At 46.0% G+C, this 19,034-nt stretch overlaps 1 protein-coding gene across 4 annotated transcripts in view; it reads left to right on the top strand.

The window, feature by feature from the left end:
- The window catches only part of MACROH2A1 (macroH2A.1 histone), an 80,245-nt gene that overhangs the window by 50,760 nt on the left and 10,451 nt on the right, over window positions 1-19,034 (top strand). The window contains exons 5-7 of one of the 4 annotated variants that reach the window (XM_081034822.1): window positions 4,013-4,123; window positions 13,686-13,776; window positions 18,397-18,486. In XM_081034822.1, the coding sequence (XP_080890948.1) occupies window positions 4,013-4,123; window positions 13,686-13,776; window positions 18,397-18,486 (292 nt within the window). Of the gene's footprint in view, window positions 1-4,012; window positions 4,124-11,849; window positions 11,950-13,685; window positions 13,777-18,396; window positions 18,487-19,034 lie in introns of all 4 variants that reach the window. The other 3 variants (XM_081034823.1, XM_081034821.1, XM_081034820.1) reach the window with 3 other exon arrangements.

Below are 19,034 nucleotides of genomic sequence, written 5' to 3'. Positions count from 1 at the left end.
GTTTTTTTGATTACTGATTTGATTTCATTAGCAGTTACCAGTCTGTTCAGGTTTTGTTTCTTCTTGATTTAGCCTTGGAAGGTTGTATGTTTCTAGGAGTTCATCCATTTGTTCCAGGTTGTCTAATTTGTTGGCATGTAATTGTAGGATATCCTTATAAACCTTTGTATTTCTGTGGTTTCAGTTGTTACCTCTCTTCCATTTCTGATTTTATTTATTTGGGCCCTCTCTTTTTTTCTTGATGAGTCTGGCTACAGGGTTATCAATTTTATTTATCTTTTCAAAGAACCAACCCTTGATTTCATTTATCTTTTCTATTGTTTTTTTAGACTGTATTTCATTTATTTCCACTCTGATTTTTATTATTTTTTTCCTTCTCCTCACTTTGGGCTTTGTTCTTTTTCTAGTTCCTTTAGGTGTAAGGTAATATTGCTTATTTGAGATTTTTCTTGTTTCTTGAGGTAGGCCTGTATTGCTATAAATTTTCTTCTTAGAACTGCGTTGGCTGTGTCCAATAGATTTTGAATTGTATTTTCATTTTCATTTGTCTCAGGTGTCTTTTGATTTCTTCCTTGATCTTATTGTTAACCCATTTATGTTTAGTAGCATGTTATTTAGCCTCCACATGTTTGTGTTTTTCAGTTTTCTTGTAACTGATTTCTAGTTTCATACCACTGTAGTTGGAGAAGATGCTTGATATGATTTCAGTCTTCTTCAATTTATTGAGACTTGTTTGTGGCCTAACTTGTGTTCTATTCCAGAAAATGTTCCATGTGCACTTGAGAAAAATGTATATTATTCTACTTTTGGGTGAAATGTCCTTAAAATATTAATATCAATTAAGTCCATTTGGTCTAATGTGTCATTTAAGGCTGCTGCTTCTTTGTTTTTTTCTGTCTGGATGATCTATCCTTTAATGTCAAGGGGGTGTTAAAGTCCCCTATTGTGGCTCTTTATGTCCACCAATATTTGCTTCATACATTTAGGTGCTCCTACATTGATAGATGTTTATGAGAATTACGTCATCTTGTTGGGTTGATCCCTTTATCAATATGAAATGTCTTCCTTTTTTTCTCGTTTTAAAGTCTATTTTGTCTGATATAAGTATTGCTTATATCAGTATTATTTTTTCATGTCCATTTGCATGAAATATCTTTTTCCATCGCTTTACTTTCAGTCTGTGTGTTTCTTTCAATCTGAAATTGGTTTCTTGTAGGCAGCATATGTAGGGTCTTGTCTTTTTATCCATTCAGTCACCCTATATCTTTTGAGTGGAGCATTTAGTTCATTTACATTTAAAGTAATTATTGATAGGTATGTAGTTATTGCCATTTTATTCATTGTTTTTTTCTGATTTTTCTTTTTTTAGTTCTTCTCTGTTCCTTTGTTATTCTTTTATTTTCTTCTATGTTGATGACTTTCTGTAGTGTTGTGTTTGGATTCCTCTCTTTATTTCTTGTATATCTCTTATAGATTTTTGGTTTGTGGTTAACATGTGCTTCCTATATACGAAGCTATGTTTATAGCAGTCTATTTTGATGGTCACTTAAGTTTGAACACATTCTAAAATCATTACAATTTTTGCTCACCCCCTCTATGTTTATGTTTTTCTCATGATTTTGTACTTCTTTTGTGTATGTTTGTGTGTATCCCTTAATTTATTTTTGTAGTTACATATGATTGTCCTACTTTTGCCTTTTAACCTTTGTATTAGCCTTATAGTTGGTTGATCCACTGCTTTTATTATGTGTTTGCCTTTGTCAGTGAGAATTATTTTCTTTCCTACATTTTCTTATTCATATCTTTGATCTTCTTAAAGAAGTCCCTTTAACATTGCTTATAATACTGGTTTAGTGGTGATGAACTCTTAGTTTTTTCTTGTCTGGGAAACTCTTTATCTTTCCTTCAATCCTAAATGAGCAGAGTAATCTTGGCTGTAGGTCGTTGCTTTTCATCACTTGGAGTATTTCATGCCAATCCCTTCTGGCCTGCAAAGTTTCTGTTGAAAAATCATCTGAAAGTCTTATGGGAGCAGTTAGTACGTTACTAACTGCTTTTCTCTGTCTGGCTACTTTTCAGATTCTCTCTCGTCTTTAACCTTTGGTATTTTAATTATGATGTATCTTGGTGTGGGCCTCTTTGGGTTTATCGTGTTGGGGACTCTCTGTGCTTCCTGAACTTGGTTGTCTATTTCCTTTGCCAGGTTAGGGAAGTTTTCAGTAATTATTCCTTCAAATAGGTTTCCAACACTTTGCGCTCTCTCTTCTCCTTCTGGTATCCCTATGATGCAAATGTTGGTACACTTCATGTTGTCCCAGAGATCCCTTAAACTATCCTCATTTTTTTAAAGTTCTTTTCTCTTTTTGCCTTTCCAATTGTGTGTTTTCTGCTACCTTGTTTTTCAGATCACAATTTGATCCTCTCATTCATCCAATCTGCTGTTGATTCCATCAAATACATTCTTCATTTCAGTTATTGTATTGCTCATTTGTAACTGGTTCTTTTTTATGGTTTCTGTCTCTTTGTATAAGTTCTCACTGAGTTCATTTATTCTTCTCCTAAGTTCACTGAGCATTCTTACAACCAGTGTTTCGAACTCTGTATCTGCTAGATTGCTTGCCACTATTTTGTTTAGTTCTTTTTCTGGAGTGTTGTCCTGTTCTTTCATTTGGGACATGTTTCTTTGTCTCCTCATTTTGGCTGCTTCCCTGAGTTTGTTTCTACATATTAGATCTGCTATGTCTCCTAGTTTTGGAAGAGTGGCCTTATGTCGTAGATGTCCTGTGGGGCCCAGTGGCACAGTCTCCCTTTTCACCTGAGCTGTGTCCTCCAGGGGTATCTCTTGTGTGGGTTGTGTGTGCTCTCCTGTTGTAGTTAAACCTTGATTGCTGTTATCATATCAATGGGTGGGATTGAGCCTCAATCTGATTGGCAGTGAGGACTGGCTGTGACTACTGCAGGAAGTCCTACTTTCGTGATTTACTCCCACTGGACCCTCCCTCAGGATTGATATACTTTTTGATAATATTTGGGGGAAGAGAAAAGTTTTAGTATCTAAACAAAAATTGCCATGGTCCCCACTCTCCTCACTGTATAATATATCTGAATGCAGAAAATCTCCAAATGACTCAAAATATCCATTTCTAATAAAAGCCTCGTCCTTAATAGAAATATGTAAGACTGGGAATGGCATGCATTCCTCCTCCAGTAGTATGTCATGCTAATATTTACTCTGGAAAGCGGGGGAAGGGTAGTTGTGCAAGGAGACCCAGCATGACCACAGGAATAACTCACTCTTAGGGGAGATCAGTTTTAGGAAAAAAGTACACTAGAAAGTTGAGGATCTGGAAACATACCCCTTGGAAGGCTCTTGGGAACCCTAGGGTACACATATTTCATTCTGTGTCATGCTGGTTAGAGGCCCAGAAGCATACGGAGATCCATGCCCACTAACAGGGGTGGGGTGTCCCCAGGGGACAGATGGGTTCACCAAGTGCTACTGTATGGATCCTGCTCCAAGGCTGATTTTCGTGAAGGAGAGTGGGAGGCTCTTACCTCCTGGGGTGGGGAGGTGTGGGCAGTTGTGGTCCTTGGTCTGCTTTGTGGATCTTTGAGAACCAATGACCTAGAACAGCTTGTTCCCCCACCCCCAAACTTGAATAGTGTATAGACATCTAGAAAGTGAAGATCCTTAATTAAGAGACATTTACTTGGTCTACATTTATGAAAACGGTTCTGTGCTAAATTATTGTAAAGCTTTGCCTTTAAATAGCTTTTTAAAAAATATAATGTGTTGAAAATACAGTTTAATGTTCATCATAGAAGTGTTGGACTTCAAAATAAGCCTGTAGCTCCCACTTTGAGAAATGCTGAGAACTGCTTGGAGTTTAGTCTCTTGTTTTCTCCGGAGTATTATGGGCAAGGCCTTTGAGCAGCCTCCTTATTAGAAAAGCCAGGACTCGTGGGGTCTCTGCCTGTGCACGCCACATACTGACTCTTCTATTTGTGCAAGAAGAAGCAGGGAGAAGTCAGCAAGGCAGCCAGTGCCGACAGTACGACCGAGGGCACGCCCGCCGATGGCTTCACAGTCCTCTCCACCAAGAGCCTCTTCCTGGGCCAGAAGGTAGGCAAACTTTTGGTCTTGTCTGTCCACGGGCCCTGGGAAAGAGGGGTTCAGGCTTTGTGGGTGTGGATGGAGAGATTGGGGGGGGGGCGGCTTCAGGAGGAGCCTTGGGGAGGGTGGTGGTGGGAGTGCTGAGGGGAGACTGGCAGGCGGGAAAAGGAGGTTGTGGTAAAGAAGAGGGAAAGGCTCCTGTGGGGGGTTGGACACCCCAGTTAGTCTTTGGAAGGAGCTGCCTACGTGGGATAATCTGTTCATCACATAGCCCTGGGTAGAAAAACTGCCAGAAGTTAAAACTGGGTCCTGGAAAAGGAAAGGTCCAGCAGGCACCCCACGCCTTCTGGTGGGCACTGAAGGTAGAGCCCCCTGATCCAGGGGGCGGGGTCGTTTCTAGATGTGCGGAAGGGGTGCGCTGAGCCAATGGACGACTCCTCGAGCCAATCGTTTGGTTTTGTTAACCGTGGGCAATATGTTTTCAGCTGCCCCAGTGACGCAACCTTCCAGACGCCATGGTTTTGTAAAAGATGATTCGCTTTTGTTGAAAATAAAAATGATGCAAAGGCTTTTAAGACCTGAGAGTGAAAGTTAATTAATCTTTCTCTAGTAACACACGCACAAAAAAAAAAAAAAAAATAGGGATGGAGAGAAAGGGAATTAAACTTTTCTTAATTTTTTTCATCTTAAAATTAAAAAAACAAAAATTAAAGGCATGAATTTGACCTCCCAGGTCCATTGTGTTTCGTTTGAATGGTTAACCACTTGGTTCTGAAGCTGCATCATTTTTACCACCTCATTGTCCGTTTTCTTTTGCATCTCGGCGACACAGCCCTCCTGCTCACGTCATTGCAAGCGCTCCTTTTTCCCCTTCCGGCGCCCTGTCGCCAAGGCAGGCTCTCCTGACGCAATTCCAATGGTGGACTCTGTGTTCCAGCAAATAACCACTGCAGTTTGCCTTTTATAACCAGTATCTGTATTTTGTATGCATTTTTTAAAGGAAAAAAAGAAGCAGCACTAGTTGTCATCTGTCTGGGGCTTTGAAAGTTTTTGTTTGAAGTCTTTTTTATTTATTTAGAAAATGCCAACTCAGCAGTGAAGGCAACCACTGGGGTCTTCTTGCACACCCTTTAACACCCCCGTTGGGTCATATATGGAAAGTTAATGGGACCTGTCATCTAAATTGCCTTGTTTCGAACCAAAGTGTGTGGAAACCCCTGCTCATTAAGACTCACTCCTGTGTGCTTCAGATCCCGGATACACATGATTAGCCAGGCTTGGAAGCCTGTTAAGCAGGTAGCACACTTCAGTCCCTGGGGCCACCCTCTCCCTCCCGTCCCCCACCCCAGCCTTGGGTGCTGCAGCCTGGCCTCTCCCTTCCCAGTGTTCTTGCTCCCTCCTGCTGGCTACCCCAAAGCCAACCTGAGACCAGAACACCTCACACCCCATGCCGATGAGCTCAAATATTTCTACAATAGCAGCACTCAGACCTACAATGGAGATGCCCTTCCTGCCCTTCTTGATCTTGGGATCGGGGCCCTGTCTGGACTCTGTTGCACGTGAACACTAGAAGGGAGGCGGCAAAGGCTACACACACCTTGCCAGCTCCTCTGCGACAAGCAGCACCATCGTCTCCATTTTGGGCGCACCTGGTCTCAGGCCGTAGGCCCAGGCGCCACAGGCATGAATGTACCAGAAAGCACACATCCAGCCTATACTAACTATACCCCACTCAGGGCTGGGGAGGGGAGAGTCCAGCAGCTACAGAGCAGTATTGATACTCAAATCATTTACAGACAGGTCATCTAATGTTATTCAAGACATAGAGGAAAACGGAAGAAGTAGGTTTGACAAACGAAAGTAATGTGCCTGTCTGACGTTTGGAGGGAGAATCGGTTGAGCTGGAACGCAGTGTAGAGTGGTCAGCTGTAAGAAAAGGGGCTGAGGACAGAACTTGATTGCCCACCTGCCTTCTTTCCCATAGCACGCAGTTATGTGTCAGCGGTGAGAACGAAACACTAAGCTACCATGGGACTACCCTTTGCTTTAAATGTGCTTCCAGATTAATGACCCAAGCCTCCCACCTCCAGGATCAGGGACCCCCCCAACTCTAACACGGCAGACACCCTGTAGCAGAGCGAACCGTGTCCTCTCAAATGAGGCATCACAGAATAAAGCGGCACCTCAAGTCAGCCTGGGTACCAGTATTAGACGCTAGTGTGCTAGCAGCCCTTCTGGGACCCTGGGCCCCTGCAGCAGGAGATGGAGCATTATTTTGAAGTACTTCTTTGTGGCCCTTTCTTGGCCATTACTTATAAGTGAAAGTCATGGCATATAGTGCCAGAGGCGCAAGAGTCATAAAACTGACACATAACGAATCTACACAAAGCACATTTTAAAAATGTTATTATTACAGAATTAATTGTGACTTTGATTTTAGGAAATATTTCCAAAAGTTACTTCAGAACGATGACTATATGGTACTCTGTGTTCTCTGAGTCTTATTTTTTCCACCTGTGACAGCGAAACCAAGGCTTGAATATTGCAAGCAAGCTGGGTGGAGAAAGGTGACACTGTGCTCCCTACTGTCACATAAGGCACGGTTGCTAAGCTACTCACAGGAGAAGCTGGCTCCAGCTTAGGAGCCGAGAATCTAATTGTTGTTGATGATATATTTCGTATACTGAAGTCTCAGGAGTAATCGTCCTCATTACTCTAAGATTTTTATCCAGTGTTCACACACATTGTTGAATTATTTTCAAAAAGAAAACTGGTATGACTCTGAACTGACTAAATGTTTTTGCTTTGTGGTTCAATGGAGATTTGCAGCCCCTTTTCAGAGATTTAAAAACCTGACGGTTTAATTAAAAAAAATTCTTCCAACGTGTATTTCTATAAATCTGTGTCAGTGGTAGTAAATTTAGTTGGGTCAGTATTATTTGAAGCAGTTGGGAAGGTGGTGTAAGGAGGGCATGAGTGAGGCTTCATGCTGCCCTGTCCATCAGAATTGCATCTGCAGCCCTGTAGGCCACTAAATGCAGGGGTGGGGTTCCATGGCTCTTCTCCCTCAGATCCCTCTGACACCCTACTTCTGGGGCTGGAAAACTGGAAGGAGAGAGGCAGCTCTCGGAGCAGCAATGAGGAGGAAAGGGCTTTCCATCCTGTGGCTGACTATTGGCGTCTGAGGTGGGTTAGGAAACTGACTAAGCCATAAAGAGTGGTGATTCAGCTCCTGGGCCTCCATCAGTGCCCACACGTGTCCTTATCTTTGTGTGACACGTTCTAGCCTGAAACCTGAGGCTTCTGGAGGAATTTGGGCTGGGATGCATGCAGGGTGAGCAGCATAGTAGAAATGAAGGAGTCCTGTCATCGCAGAGGCAAGGCAGGAGAGTGGGCCCGAGAGTGGGCCACAGAGAAAATGTGGTACTCCCTGAGGAATTCAGTTCAGTTCTATGGAAGACATTGCCCGTCCCATCCTTCTTAGTTGGAACAGACTTTGGGGACAAGAAAAGAGTTGCATTCCATGTGATTAGCATGGGGAAATGAGACCGGCCAGTCTTCCCCCACCTTGTCCATTTGGAAGGAGTGAGAGACACCAAAATGGGTCAGTTATAGGTGAGTCTAAACACGTCAACTGGATAGTCTATAACAATCACTTTCATTTCCTAAAATTGAATTTCTGATCATACCGCGTTTCCCCGAAAATAAGACCTGGCCGGACCATCAGGTCTAATGCGTCTTTTGGAGCAAAAATTAATGTATTAATATATTATGTTATACTATACTATACTATACTATATTATATTATAATATATTATATTATGATTATATTATAATTATAATTATATTATTATACCCGGTCTTATATAAGACACAGTCTTATGGTAAAATAAGACCAGATCTTATATGAATTTTTGCTCCAAAAGATGCATTAGAGCTGGTGGTCCGGCTAGGTCTTCTTTTCGGGGAAACACGGTATTACATAAAAAAAGATTGTACTATTTTTTGTAGCCAAGTAGGTCATGTCAAGGCAGCCTGGATGTCCATCCAGTAGCTCCAAGCCATCATCAGCTCCCTCCCTATTATTGGCAGGCCACCTCTTGACTTGTCCTAAATGGTGGATACCAGCCTCCTTTCCAGGCTGGCCAAGTTGTCTCTGAGTCCCCTCAGGTCCAAGCCAGGCCAAGGGTCCGATTCCTGAGCTGGCATTTCCATTAGCTCTGCTTTAAGGGAAGAGGGATGTTCATTTCATGTCAGATTTCTGTCAGGATGTTGGATGTTGAATTCCAACTCTCTTTGTGCCTACAGAAGCCTGAGCACTGTCTTAGGCATTGTGTGGCCCTCGGCGTAGGAGGCAATCCACTCTGTGCCCTCAAGGAGCTTGTTCTCTGACAGGTTCACATCCTGAGTAGAGAACAGGGGTTAACATGGGCCTACCCACTTAGAATGAAGACCTGGGTGCTCTGGACATCAGAGGTGGCGACAGCAGAGCCAGCTGGGCTTAGAATCAGCAGTTCCCCGTGCTGGAAGGGATCTTGAAGGATGCTTGGCATAAGGCCGGTTCTTTCACCTCCGCAGCCTAGTGGGACCCCCTTCTGCTCTGTCACTGGCAATACCCTTTGGTCACTCTCTCCAATGGACAACAGTCTTCACAGATATTTTAAATCCCCCATACTGTGGTTTGAAATTTAGCTTTCCATCTTTCCTAAGGACGAGACAAAGAAGGTCATCTTATTCTAATTCTGAAGTTGTTATGACCCCCTTCCCTCATGGAAAACCAGATTGAACTTGGGAATTCTTACAGTTCCCCAGGAATCGGATTTCCCCTGCTCTGCCATGTGCTTCAGACAGCCACGTGGCCCACTGGCTGAGAGGCCCAGTCGGATTTGACCCTGGGTGGTAGGGATGGGGGACCTCCAAGGACTGGCACGTGTCTTGCCCCTCCCAGGCCTATGCATGTGTCCCCTGGACACGCCACCTTTTCAGACGCACCTACATGGCCCATTTGCACCCCATGCTCATAGGTTGTCTTCTCCCGTCCAGGGCAGATACTGTCTTTGCTCATGATCATCTCGCCGTTGGCTTCTGCCCACTGGTCCCGCCTGTCCCAGCCAAGCTGATGACCCCTTTGTCTTTCCAGAGTGCCTGAAGCAGTCTGTCCTCTCCCCTCCCCATTCCTCTCCCACGCAGAGACCCACACGCAGACCCCTTCCCCACCAAACACACGCTTCATATTATAGTTCAGAGGTGTTTTTGGGTTTTTTTTTAATACATATTTGTACCCATTCAATAGCAGCAAAACTGCTCTATGGCTCACCTTGGCGCACAGCCGGAAAATCAACACTCAGGTGTGCGGCATGACCCAGCTCCTGTACTGGTGGCAGTGGCTCCCTGAGCTGCAGTATTCTGTGCTTCCAAGGGCCACTGCCTCCGGTCAGGAGGGAGGCCGAGTCCAGAGTGCAGTGGGTGCTCTCCGAGGAACTTGAATTCTGTTGGCAAGCACTTCCTCACTTCAGCAAAGCCACAAAGTCCCCCAGTTTCCCTAGGGAGCCCCTTCCATAGACTGAGGGGTGGTTCTCCCCGGGCAGCATCAGAAACAGGCTACTGTGGTCTGCCTGGCTAGTTGAATTGGAGTCCATGGAAATAGCTGATTTTCCAGTGAGGCATTTCTGAATACAAATCCAGAAGCATCTATACAATTGGAAAAAAATACAGTGTGAATTTTAAGGATTTGAACGTGTGCAGTTTTTAAAAACAAACCAAAAAGGAATCGCACAGATGTATATTCATCCACACCACACCAAGTGAAGTGTTTCCCCCTTATCTCCTCCTTCCTACCCTCATAACCTCCTGCCGCTTCACACAGTGTGGGTTCTTTTATTTGTTTGTTTTGGATGGGGGGGACAGGGAATGTTGGCTTAATTTGAGTTTTTATAAACAGTATTTGCTTGAAGTCAAACGCAGTACTTACCTGATATCGTAATCAAACCTTTGCCTTGTCCTGAATCCTGAACGTTCACTCGCCTTACACTGAGACCCCCATCTGTGCCCACTCACCCCGCTTCTCCCTGAACCAGGCAGTTAGCACCTTGGCCCCTGACGCTCGTCTCTCTTCTGTGCCTGTGTCCTGGCACCAGGGCCCTGTGCTTCCGAGAGCTTTCCCATGTGAGGTCACCCCAGTGGGCTTTCTTTGGCTCCGGGGGTGTGGGTGGCCCCTAAACCACCCTGCAGTGCTGGGAACCATTACCCCAAAAAGTCCAAGTGGAGAAAACGTGTTCTTCTTTCTCTGCATCCAAACTGAAAATGCCAACCACTGCCTTGTGGCAGGGCCTAATCAGAGTCCTTCCCCGGCCATATGACCAATTTTATTTCCACAGCTGTTCTTTCCCAAAGGATGATGGCTTTTAGTCTAAGCAGGTCCCTTTTTTAAGCATCTACTGACTTTCTGGGAATCAGAAATGTAGATTTATATCTCTGATGCTTCTAGAGTTTCAGGGTTTTTGTTTGGTTTTGTTTTCAACAAAATCTTTGGTCCCAGAAATGCAGTGACTTGGAGCTCCGTTGCCACGAGTCTTCCTGCTAAGTGTTGTTGGAGTGAGAGCCTAGAGCAAGGTGACTGCCCTGCGGGCTGCAGTCGGCTCTCCCAGCTGGGATCTCAGCCGGCCTGGGCACCGGCTCCTCTGCGGGCCATTGGTGCAGCTGTTAGGAATTTATTTCACTGAAGAACGAGCATCTTCAGAGAGAGAGAGAGAGAGAGAGAGAGAGAGAGAGAGAGGGAGAGAGAGAGACCGCTTTGCTGCAGGCACTGGTAGCTAAGAACAGGAAGGGGAAGAATAACACCCCCCAGGACAGTAGTCCTGGAGCAGCTAATTCCCATTGCCCCTCTGACAGCTGAATGTACAATTTAGGATTCCTCTCATACTGAGGGTTGCTATGGCAACAGAATAACAGTGGTGAGGAAGGACATCATTGGCTCTTTAGAAAGAGCCAGTTGGTTGAGTGCTCATGAAACAAGGAAAATGCTGGACCCATTGGGCCTCTGAGTAACCTCACCAACAAGATGAAAACCGTTTAAGGGACATATGGTCTCACTAGAGAACTGCCGTTTCTCTTCCCAGGGTTTCATCAGAACTTCAGCACTACATGACTAATAGACCCATAAAATTAGATGTTACTGAGCAAAAGACCATGCTTGCTCTTCGCCAGCCCTGAGCAGGACAGGGGAGCCAGCCAGCCAGTAGTCACGGTGATGGGGACAACCTTAAAGACCCATGCCGTGGCCACTGGAGGAGATGGCAGAGCTACTCGGGGTTACCCAGCCCAGCTGTGACTTCCGCACCATCCCAGTACTCAAAGACGACGACAGTCACATATGGCACGCTCGCCCAGCAACGCGTACTCTGGTCCCGGGTCCTGATAGCTGCTTTTCTTTGGCCCCTAGATCACAAGTTCCTTTCAAGGGAAGTGGATCCATCAGTCCGATATAGCTTAGGCCTCTCTTTTGCCCTAAGCGTCACCCGCCAGGTTCTGGACCCTCAGCCCAGCTGGCTTCCTTTAAGCGTCCTGACATTTGAGTCCTTTGTTAGAAGTGGATCCGTTTGAGCTAGTAACTCCCTGTTCCCCTTTGTGCCCAGTGCCCTCGGAGTGTTCACTGCCCTTCGTCTGTGTCCCAGGCTCACTTCTCTGTGACTTCCCGGCTGTCCTGTTATTTTCCACCTCATGCTTTTCTTTTCAGCTGAACCTTATTCACAGTGAAATCAGTAATTTAGCCGGCTTTGAGGTGGAGGCCATAATCAATCCTACCAATGCTGACATTGACCTTAAAGATGACCTAGGTAATTGGGGATGGGGTTTGGCGCCACCAGCTGTCAGGTGAAAAGTTATGGAACCCAGAATTTAGGGTCTTCATCTTCTCCAACTCCAGATGCTCAGGCCAGATTCCCAAATCCAACGTGAATGTTTGAGTGGACGCATTGAATGTCTACTTACTTCAAGCTGTTCCAGATGGAAGTGATCTGATAATGTTTCATTAAGTGCGATTGGCTATTTTCCCCCTGATTGTAAATATATTGCCATCTAAATTCTCTTCCATAATGATCACACTGACTGCTGGTTACTTGGGGGGATTTTTAAAAACCTGGTTTTGTATTTTTTGTAGAACTGAAAAAAATCTCAGGTAACTACAAAATGATAGTTTCTCCATTTAAGCCTTAATTAGAAATGACGCTCAAACAAAGCTTGAAATCACCTGAAAATGGAGACAAGCTGCATCAGATTGTAATTGTCTTTAATCTACCAGCAAATTGGTTTTCCCCCAAATTTACCACCTGTTGTGACTTCTTCCACTTTATTTACAACTGAAAACAGTATATGACTGAATGCCACCTAATGGATTTTTTTGGCTAGAGGATGATATTAAGCAGAAGGGCAGGTGTCTCTTTGTGCACCAGCTCCTATGGAGGAAGGCTCTGCCCCAGAGCCACAGGATCTCAGGAGGGTGGAGGCTTTAGCGTCAGCTGAGGGGTACCCCTCAGGCGTCCCACTCTGTGGCTTCATCTTTGCACAGAGGAATTGTCAGCTCAGAGGCACTGCATGTGAAGGCTCCTCTTCGCTGTGAGCCTTGCCAGGGGCAGCAAGCCGGCAGATGCCCATCCCGAGGCAGCCACATGCCTTATGCTGACCTGTGTGCCTTTTGTGTACCTTTAGCTCCCACGTTGGGCTGCCTTTTAAGACGGCAGATTTCCTTACTGGGAGAGATGCTTTTTCCAGAGCCCAGGCATGAACCATAAAAACTGGGTACAATAGTGGGCTGACGACCTTGGAACTGGGACTCAAGAATGCCCTGCTCTGATTTGTTTCTCATCTGCCTTTTACAGGTACTTGGGGGGGGACGGGGAGGGATGGCTACAAGCTAGAAACTGCAAGGATCCTATTCTGTTATATGTAAAATACATAAAAATAGGATCAGCTAAAAGAAATAAGCGTAGAATAAGAAGAAAGCCTGGAAAAATAGTTTTACACACTGAGGGGGGGAAAGTAAAGGCAGTCCACGTGCATACCTATACTGTTTTCTCAGTTTTCCAGAGATGTCCCTTGAAGGCAGACAAACTGATGAATATCCCCAGAATAAAAATCAAACCTGGAAAGTTGACTGCTGCTGCCAAAATGGAGAAACTCATTGTTTTGGTTGGCCTCATAGCCCACATTTTTTTTAAAACAAACAGACGCCATGTTTTAGTAGCCTTCTCAGTGGGGTGCCAGCTTGACAGGCTTTTGCGAAGTGAACTGGGGCATTCGTTGTTTTATTTCTTTTAACCTTTGGCAATGATCTCATGTGTGTGTTTCTCTTTTTTTGGACTTGTCATTCAAATGTTTAATTTCAACATGTCACGTTTGCTATTCCTCCTCCTCACCCCCATCCACATGTGCGCACGCCTCGTGGACGGTGCCCGTTGGGCTCCTATGTTGGAATCGACCAGGTAGGCCCGCCCCGCCATGGGGCGTTACTGAATGTGCCTGTGCGTGGGTCTCGGTCCCACACAGTTGATATGCATCTGTTTACCTGTTATAGTTGCAAGTTGTACAGGCTGACATTGCCTCGATCGACAGTGAGGCTGTCGTTCACCCGACAAACACTGACTTCTACACCGGTGGTGAAGTAGGTAATGGCCAGCCGGGTGCTGCCGGGGGTGTGTGTGCATGGTCAGTCGGCCGCCGCAGACAGCTTGATCCTGGGACAGCTATGCAGGGCTGCATGCATTTCACACTTCCAGCTGTCCTGACCTTCCCCAGGTCTCCTGTCCCCGGGTGGCGCAGGCGAGAAAGACAGCGCGCTGTCAGCCAGGGAGCATCATGCAGCTCACAGATGGGCGCGCTTCTGGTTTGGAAACTGGTTCAGTCATCTCATGGTTTCACTGGCTTCACGAGGCGCAGCTTTGATGGACACTGGGTTCACGCAGGATTTTAGCTGCAAGGGGGATCGGCCCAGGGCCTCCTAGGCCACACAGAGAGGCCCTCGCACAGCCCTCCGCCCCACACACCTCTGTGTCAGAAGCACATTCATCCCTGACAATGGCCGTAAAGCCTCAGGTGTCCACAGGGCACTTCCAGCACACTCGCCCACACTCAGAGGTTCCCAGGCCTTCCACGTGCAAAAGTCACCTCATTCTGATGGGGTGTCCCTAGACCACTCTTGGGAAACACTCGCCTAGACCCAGAAAGCCCGGTCCCCGGCAGCTGACACAGATCGCCAGTTGGCTTCTGGTGGTAAATAGCTGAGGCTGGGCTGAGGCCCAGAGCATGCTGCTGACTGGCTGCAGGAGCGTCAGCTAGTGCTTTAAGGACGTGCCCAGGTGCTGACGTAAGGAGGCGGCAGCGGTGGGATGGCAATAAAAGCACAGGGCTGAATCCCAGCCTCACCATCTACTGGCTGTGGGGCATGGACAAGTCAGTTAGAGCCCTGATGCCTCGGTTTCCCTATCTGTAAAACAGTGGTGCCAATGGGAATTGCCTTAAATAACGTAATAAGCAAAGCACCTTGTTTGGTGCCCGCCTTACCTATGGTCTCGCTCTCATGTATATGTGTGGTTTTTACAGTAGATGTGCTCTTCCCAAGAGCAGCATTCTGACTGTAGATTCAAACACCAGCTTCCAGAGAGAATGGAGACGTTTCTAATAAGGGCAAAAGTGAACTCAATCTTGAAGAACGAGTCTCCCAGGATTTTCCTGAGTGTCTTGGACACCGGAAGGGCAACAGTTTAGCACTCTGTGGCTGTCCAGCTCTGTTTCATGTTACTAGCAAAGCCTGCTGTTCAGTCTGCTCCAGGCACTGTGATTTGGGCTAATTGTTCTCCCGGGCATTTTGGATTTCGGACATGGATGGAAACACAGACTGGTTGGAAAGTCAGGATTCGCCAAGTCTGCCAGTCAAAGTGAAACCAGGCTGTAGGTAATTAAAATAAACTCCCCCTTGACAAGATTTTGGAGGAGTTTAAGAGCTCCTCAGTCAGGCAGCGTCCTTTCTTAACCAAATGAAAATTTGGTGGGAGGGAAATACTTATTTGGAAGAATATAAATGAACAGCAAAGGACTTATTTTTCAACCAGGAGTGACAAAGGCCTGGGTTCATCCTGCCATCCAGGACATTTGGTGAAATGGAAATTATGAAAGTTCTTGGGTGAAAGTATTTTGCCTGGGCCCAGGGAGAGGAGCGTTGGCTGACCTGCTACAGCTGGCTGGCTGTGTAAGGTGTGTGTTCAGCAGGATTAGCCACCCTAGGGGGTAAAGCTGGAGGCTTTGGGGGGGTCACAGGCAGTCAACTGTGCCCCCCCCCACCCCCAAAGAGCCCAGTCCTTCCTGAACTGTGACCGGAACTGGTTTCATTGGAATAATGACAGTGCTAATAATGCTTTTCCCTCTGGCCTGCTTGTCCTCAGCCCACTGATAGTACAGAGTAAACATATGACATCGGTGACATCTAAGGAACCCAGGTCCCAGAGCTTGCCCAAGGTCACATTACTCACTGACACTGTCACAGCTGGACAAAACCTCAGCAGGTCCAAACTGCCTGACTGGCCAAGGAGGAAAGACTGTGCCAGGAGCAGAACCCAGGTCTTCTAAAGCCCACCTCAGTGCTTTTTCTCAGTGAACCAGTCCAAACTAGTACTGAACCCAGATTTCCTTTACAATACCAAACCAGTGAGCAACCAGATTCATACATGGTCTCAATTGGTTCCAGCTCCCACTTTGATGTGTGAGAGGGGAAACGAGGAAGCTAGGATGTAATCACTCCATTTCTCGTATTTGGTGTGAATTCCTGAGCCCTGAGACCGCTGGAAGAAGGAATGCGAGTGCAGGAATGCTTAGCCCCGTGATTAACTTTACCATCGAAAGTTCTTTCTAACAGTGAAATAGACCACAGGCTTAGCCTGACATTTGTCCAAGCCTAAATTTTCGCTTAGGCTGTTTTGAACACTGATATTGATGCCTGCTTTCTAAGCATGAAATAATGTTCTTGTTCTCTTGGGAGTAACACATGTTTATGCTTGGGGGCAAATAAGCCAATTGCTTTATGATTAACCCTGAAGTTAAGCCTGAAAAGCAAGAGTCTTACATTAAGAGTGTTGACAATACAGTTGAAATGGGCCTGTTTCTTGTTAAAAAGTACACGTGTGTCTACATGAACGTGTGCATACATGTGTGTGTGTAGAGGTCAAGTCCTGACTGGGTGGGTTGCCTGCAATCTAGGGTTCAGTTTTTCAGTTTGGGAAATGCATTAAGTGTATTTTAACTCACAAATTTCACTTTTAATTAAAGCAAGATTTAATTATAACTAAAAATTTTAAAGTAAACGCTCTTCCTAAGATAAGAACTTTAATTGTAAACCAGCCCATTTTCTTAAGAAATAGCTTACATTTTAAAAAGGAGTTGATAGTATTCATAGTCCTGATTTTCCGTCCCACATTTCCCAGCTCTCCCCAAAGGGTACGTAGGCTGGAGAATGAAGGCCTGAAGTAGTCCTACCTGGAGCCCACTTGTGTCCTCAAGCTGGAGGCTGGATTAGGAGGAGGGAAGGCTAGAGCAGGTGCAGCTGGGTAGCAGCAATTGGGGCCCACTAGGTTCATTTTTCTCAGTCGCACGGGTATGTCAGGTGAACCTATAATCGGGCCTCACTCACCTGCCTTATGTCCTCAAAAGTCTCCCCTTTGGGATGGGGTCTCCGAGCCACGAGGTGCGAGCCTGCTCCCTCAAACCCACTCCGCCACTGTCTCTGAGGCTGAACTTTGTCAGAAACATGCAGCAGCTGCCACTTCTGCCATGTAACGCCTCCTTCACTGCTTTCCAAAACGGGAAGGCATGAGGGCAGTCTGGGCGAATGAGGAGGCACGCTGGATTCCCACCTCAAGGACCCCATGTTCATCTCTCTGAAAGCTGGGCCTTCTCTTAGCCAAGAGCTCTTGTGGGTGCCGGCCTGCGGGCCACGTTGGCACGCACCCCTGACTTCCTAGAGTCGGGCGGCTTCTGGGTCAGTGCGTTCTGTTAGCCCTGGTGCTGTTATTGGTGACAGGGCCCAGCCTGTCTGCCTTTCCTTCCAGACACTTCCCGGGGTCAGCACGCAGATGAGTCAGGTTTCTCTAAGATACTCACCTCTAGACATCACAGAGTGAATTAGGGAGACGGTGGGCTGCTGCACTCCACGCACCCTGGCCGAGCCATCCCAGAATGTGCCAGGTGCACCTTGAATTTTCCAAGACAAATGGTGGATCTTAAGGGGAGTATTCTGTCCTCTTGTGAGGAAAAGTCCTTTAAAATGTGCAAAGCTGAGGAATCAGAGCTTAAGGAAGACTCAGACACCATTCTGGCCAAGCTTGAAAGGATGTTAATCTCTCACTTTGGTTGCTGTTCGCTGTCCCACACGAGACATTTAACCCACAGTCCTTACAGGTGTTGGGGATCTGTTTGGGTACTTGGCTGCCATAAGCAGAATCTAGTACTTAGCAAGGACCCTAATGCACAGGAAAGCTGCTCCCTACCTCCACTGGGGTTTTAAACATCTGATCCCAAACAGTCATCCTTCTTTCCAAGTTTTTATATAATACAAGTTCATCTTTAAGCTCTGCTTCTGATGTTGCTCTCTTTTACCTAAAATGATTCTGAATCATTAGTGTGATTAAGGAAATACTGTCTGAGGCCTTCTCTTTTTTTTTTCTTTTTCTTTCTTTTTTTTTTTTTTTTTTGTATTCACGTATGACATCAAAGCTGCAAAATAGAAACTAAGCATGGTAATAGTGCTGGTCCTAAGGTGGCCAGATCTGAACGCTTTCTTCTGGGCCTGCTGCCAAGAGGAGAGCTAGCTGCCTGATGGGGGCATGGTGTGCTTCTTCTAAAACCTCCTTATTTGGGGGTTTTCCCCAGAGATAGAGAAGAAAATCCAGGGAAGGCTTCAGTCTTGGAAGCCAGCACCATCTGGTTTCTCACGCCGATAAAAAGCATGTAGGACAGGCATGCTCGCAAAGGACAGGCGTCTCCCATCTCCAGCTCATCCAGGGTCACCCTGAGTCACCCCCAAATAAGGGGCTGAATGCTGGAGTAGTGACTGGCCGACGGCGAATCCCTTCTAAATCTCACTCTTGTGACCCAGCCAAGGCTTAGCTTCTGTTTTGCAGCCATCTGGAAATTTAGCTGGTCAGATCATATAAAGTATGTAATCATCTGACATGCTAAGTGTCTGCGTGCCCTGAGCCACCAGAATGGCAGTCTGACCTCGCCCCATCCTTGTCTAGGAAACACGCTGGAGAAGAAAGGTGGCAAGGAGTTTGTAGAAGCTGTTTTGGAGCTCCGGAAAAAGAATGGACCCTTGGAAGTAGCTGGAGGTAAGATGAGGAAGCATGGGGCTCATTTGGGTGTGCCATGGGCAGAATTAGGGAACGTGTTGTATGAGATAACTTGGAATTCAGAGGTGGCAAGGCAAACGTGTCTATGAGCGGAGTCTGGGGAGTTCAACGGTTGTGAAAATTGCCTTTCCAATTTTTTTCTGTATTACTTAAACCAGCTTCTAAATGTTTGATGTCTAGATCTCAAATTTTAAGGAACTACAAAAGCCGATCTTGGCAAATTTAAGATCTGACTATTAGAGACAGTGATACTAAACCATGAGCTCAACTGCTAGTAAGAGATGCAAATTAATCATTTTTATTCAGCCTTCTGTGTTTTGAATGGGGAAAAACATAAACACTTCTCATTTGCCAGTTCTGATACAGGAGATAAGAAAATGACTTGAAATCTGATGTGGGGAGAAATATTGTTAAGAACTTAGAGGTGCGGTACCTCTTACTGCCACTAGCCTGGAGCTTGGAACGTGAGGGGGGCAGAGGCTTCCTGAGGGCAGGCAGAGTCCAGACAGCGGGTAAGGCCTGGCTCG

The sequence above is a fragment of the Rhinolophus hipposideros genome, assembly GCF_964194185.1.
Source record: "Rhinolophus hipposideros genome assembly, chromosome: 23".
In the NCBI taxonomy this organism is placed as follows: Eukaryota; Metazoa; Chordata; class Mammalia; order Chiroptera; family Rhinolophidae; genus Rhinolophus; species Rhinolophus hipposideros.
This window is presented reverse-complemented; position numbering and strand designations above follow the sequence as displayed.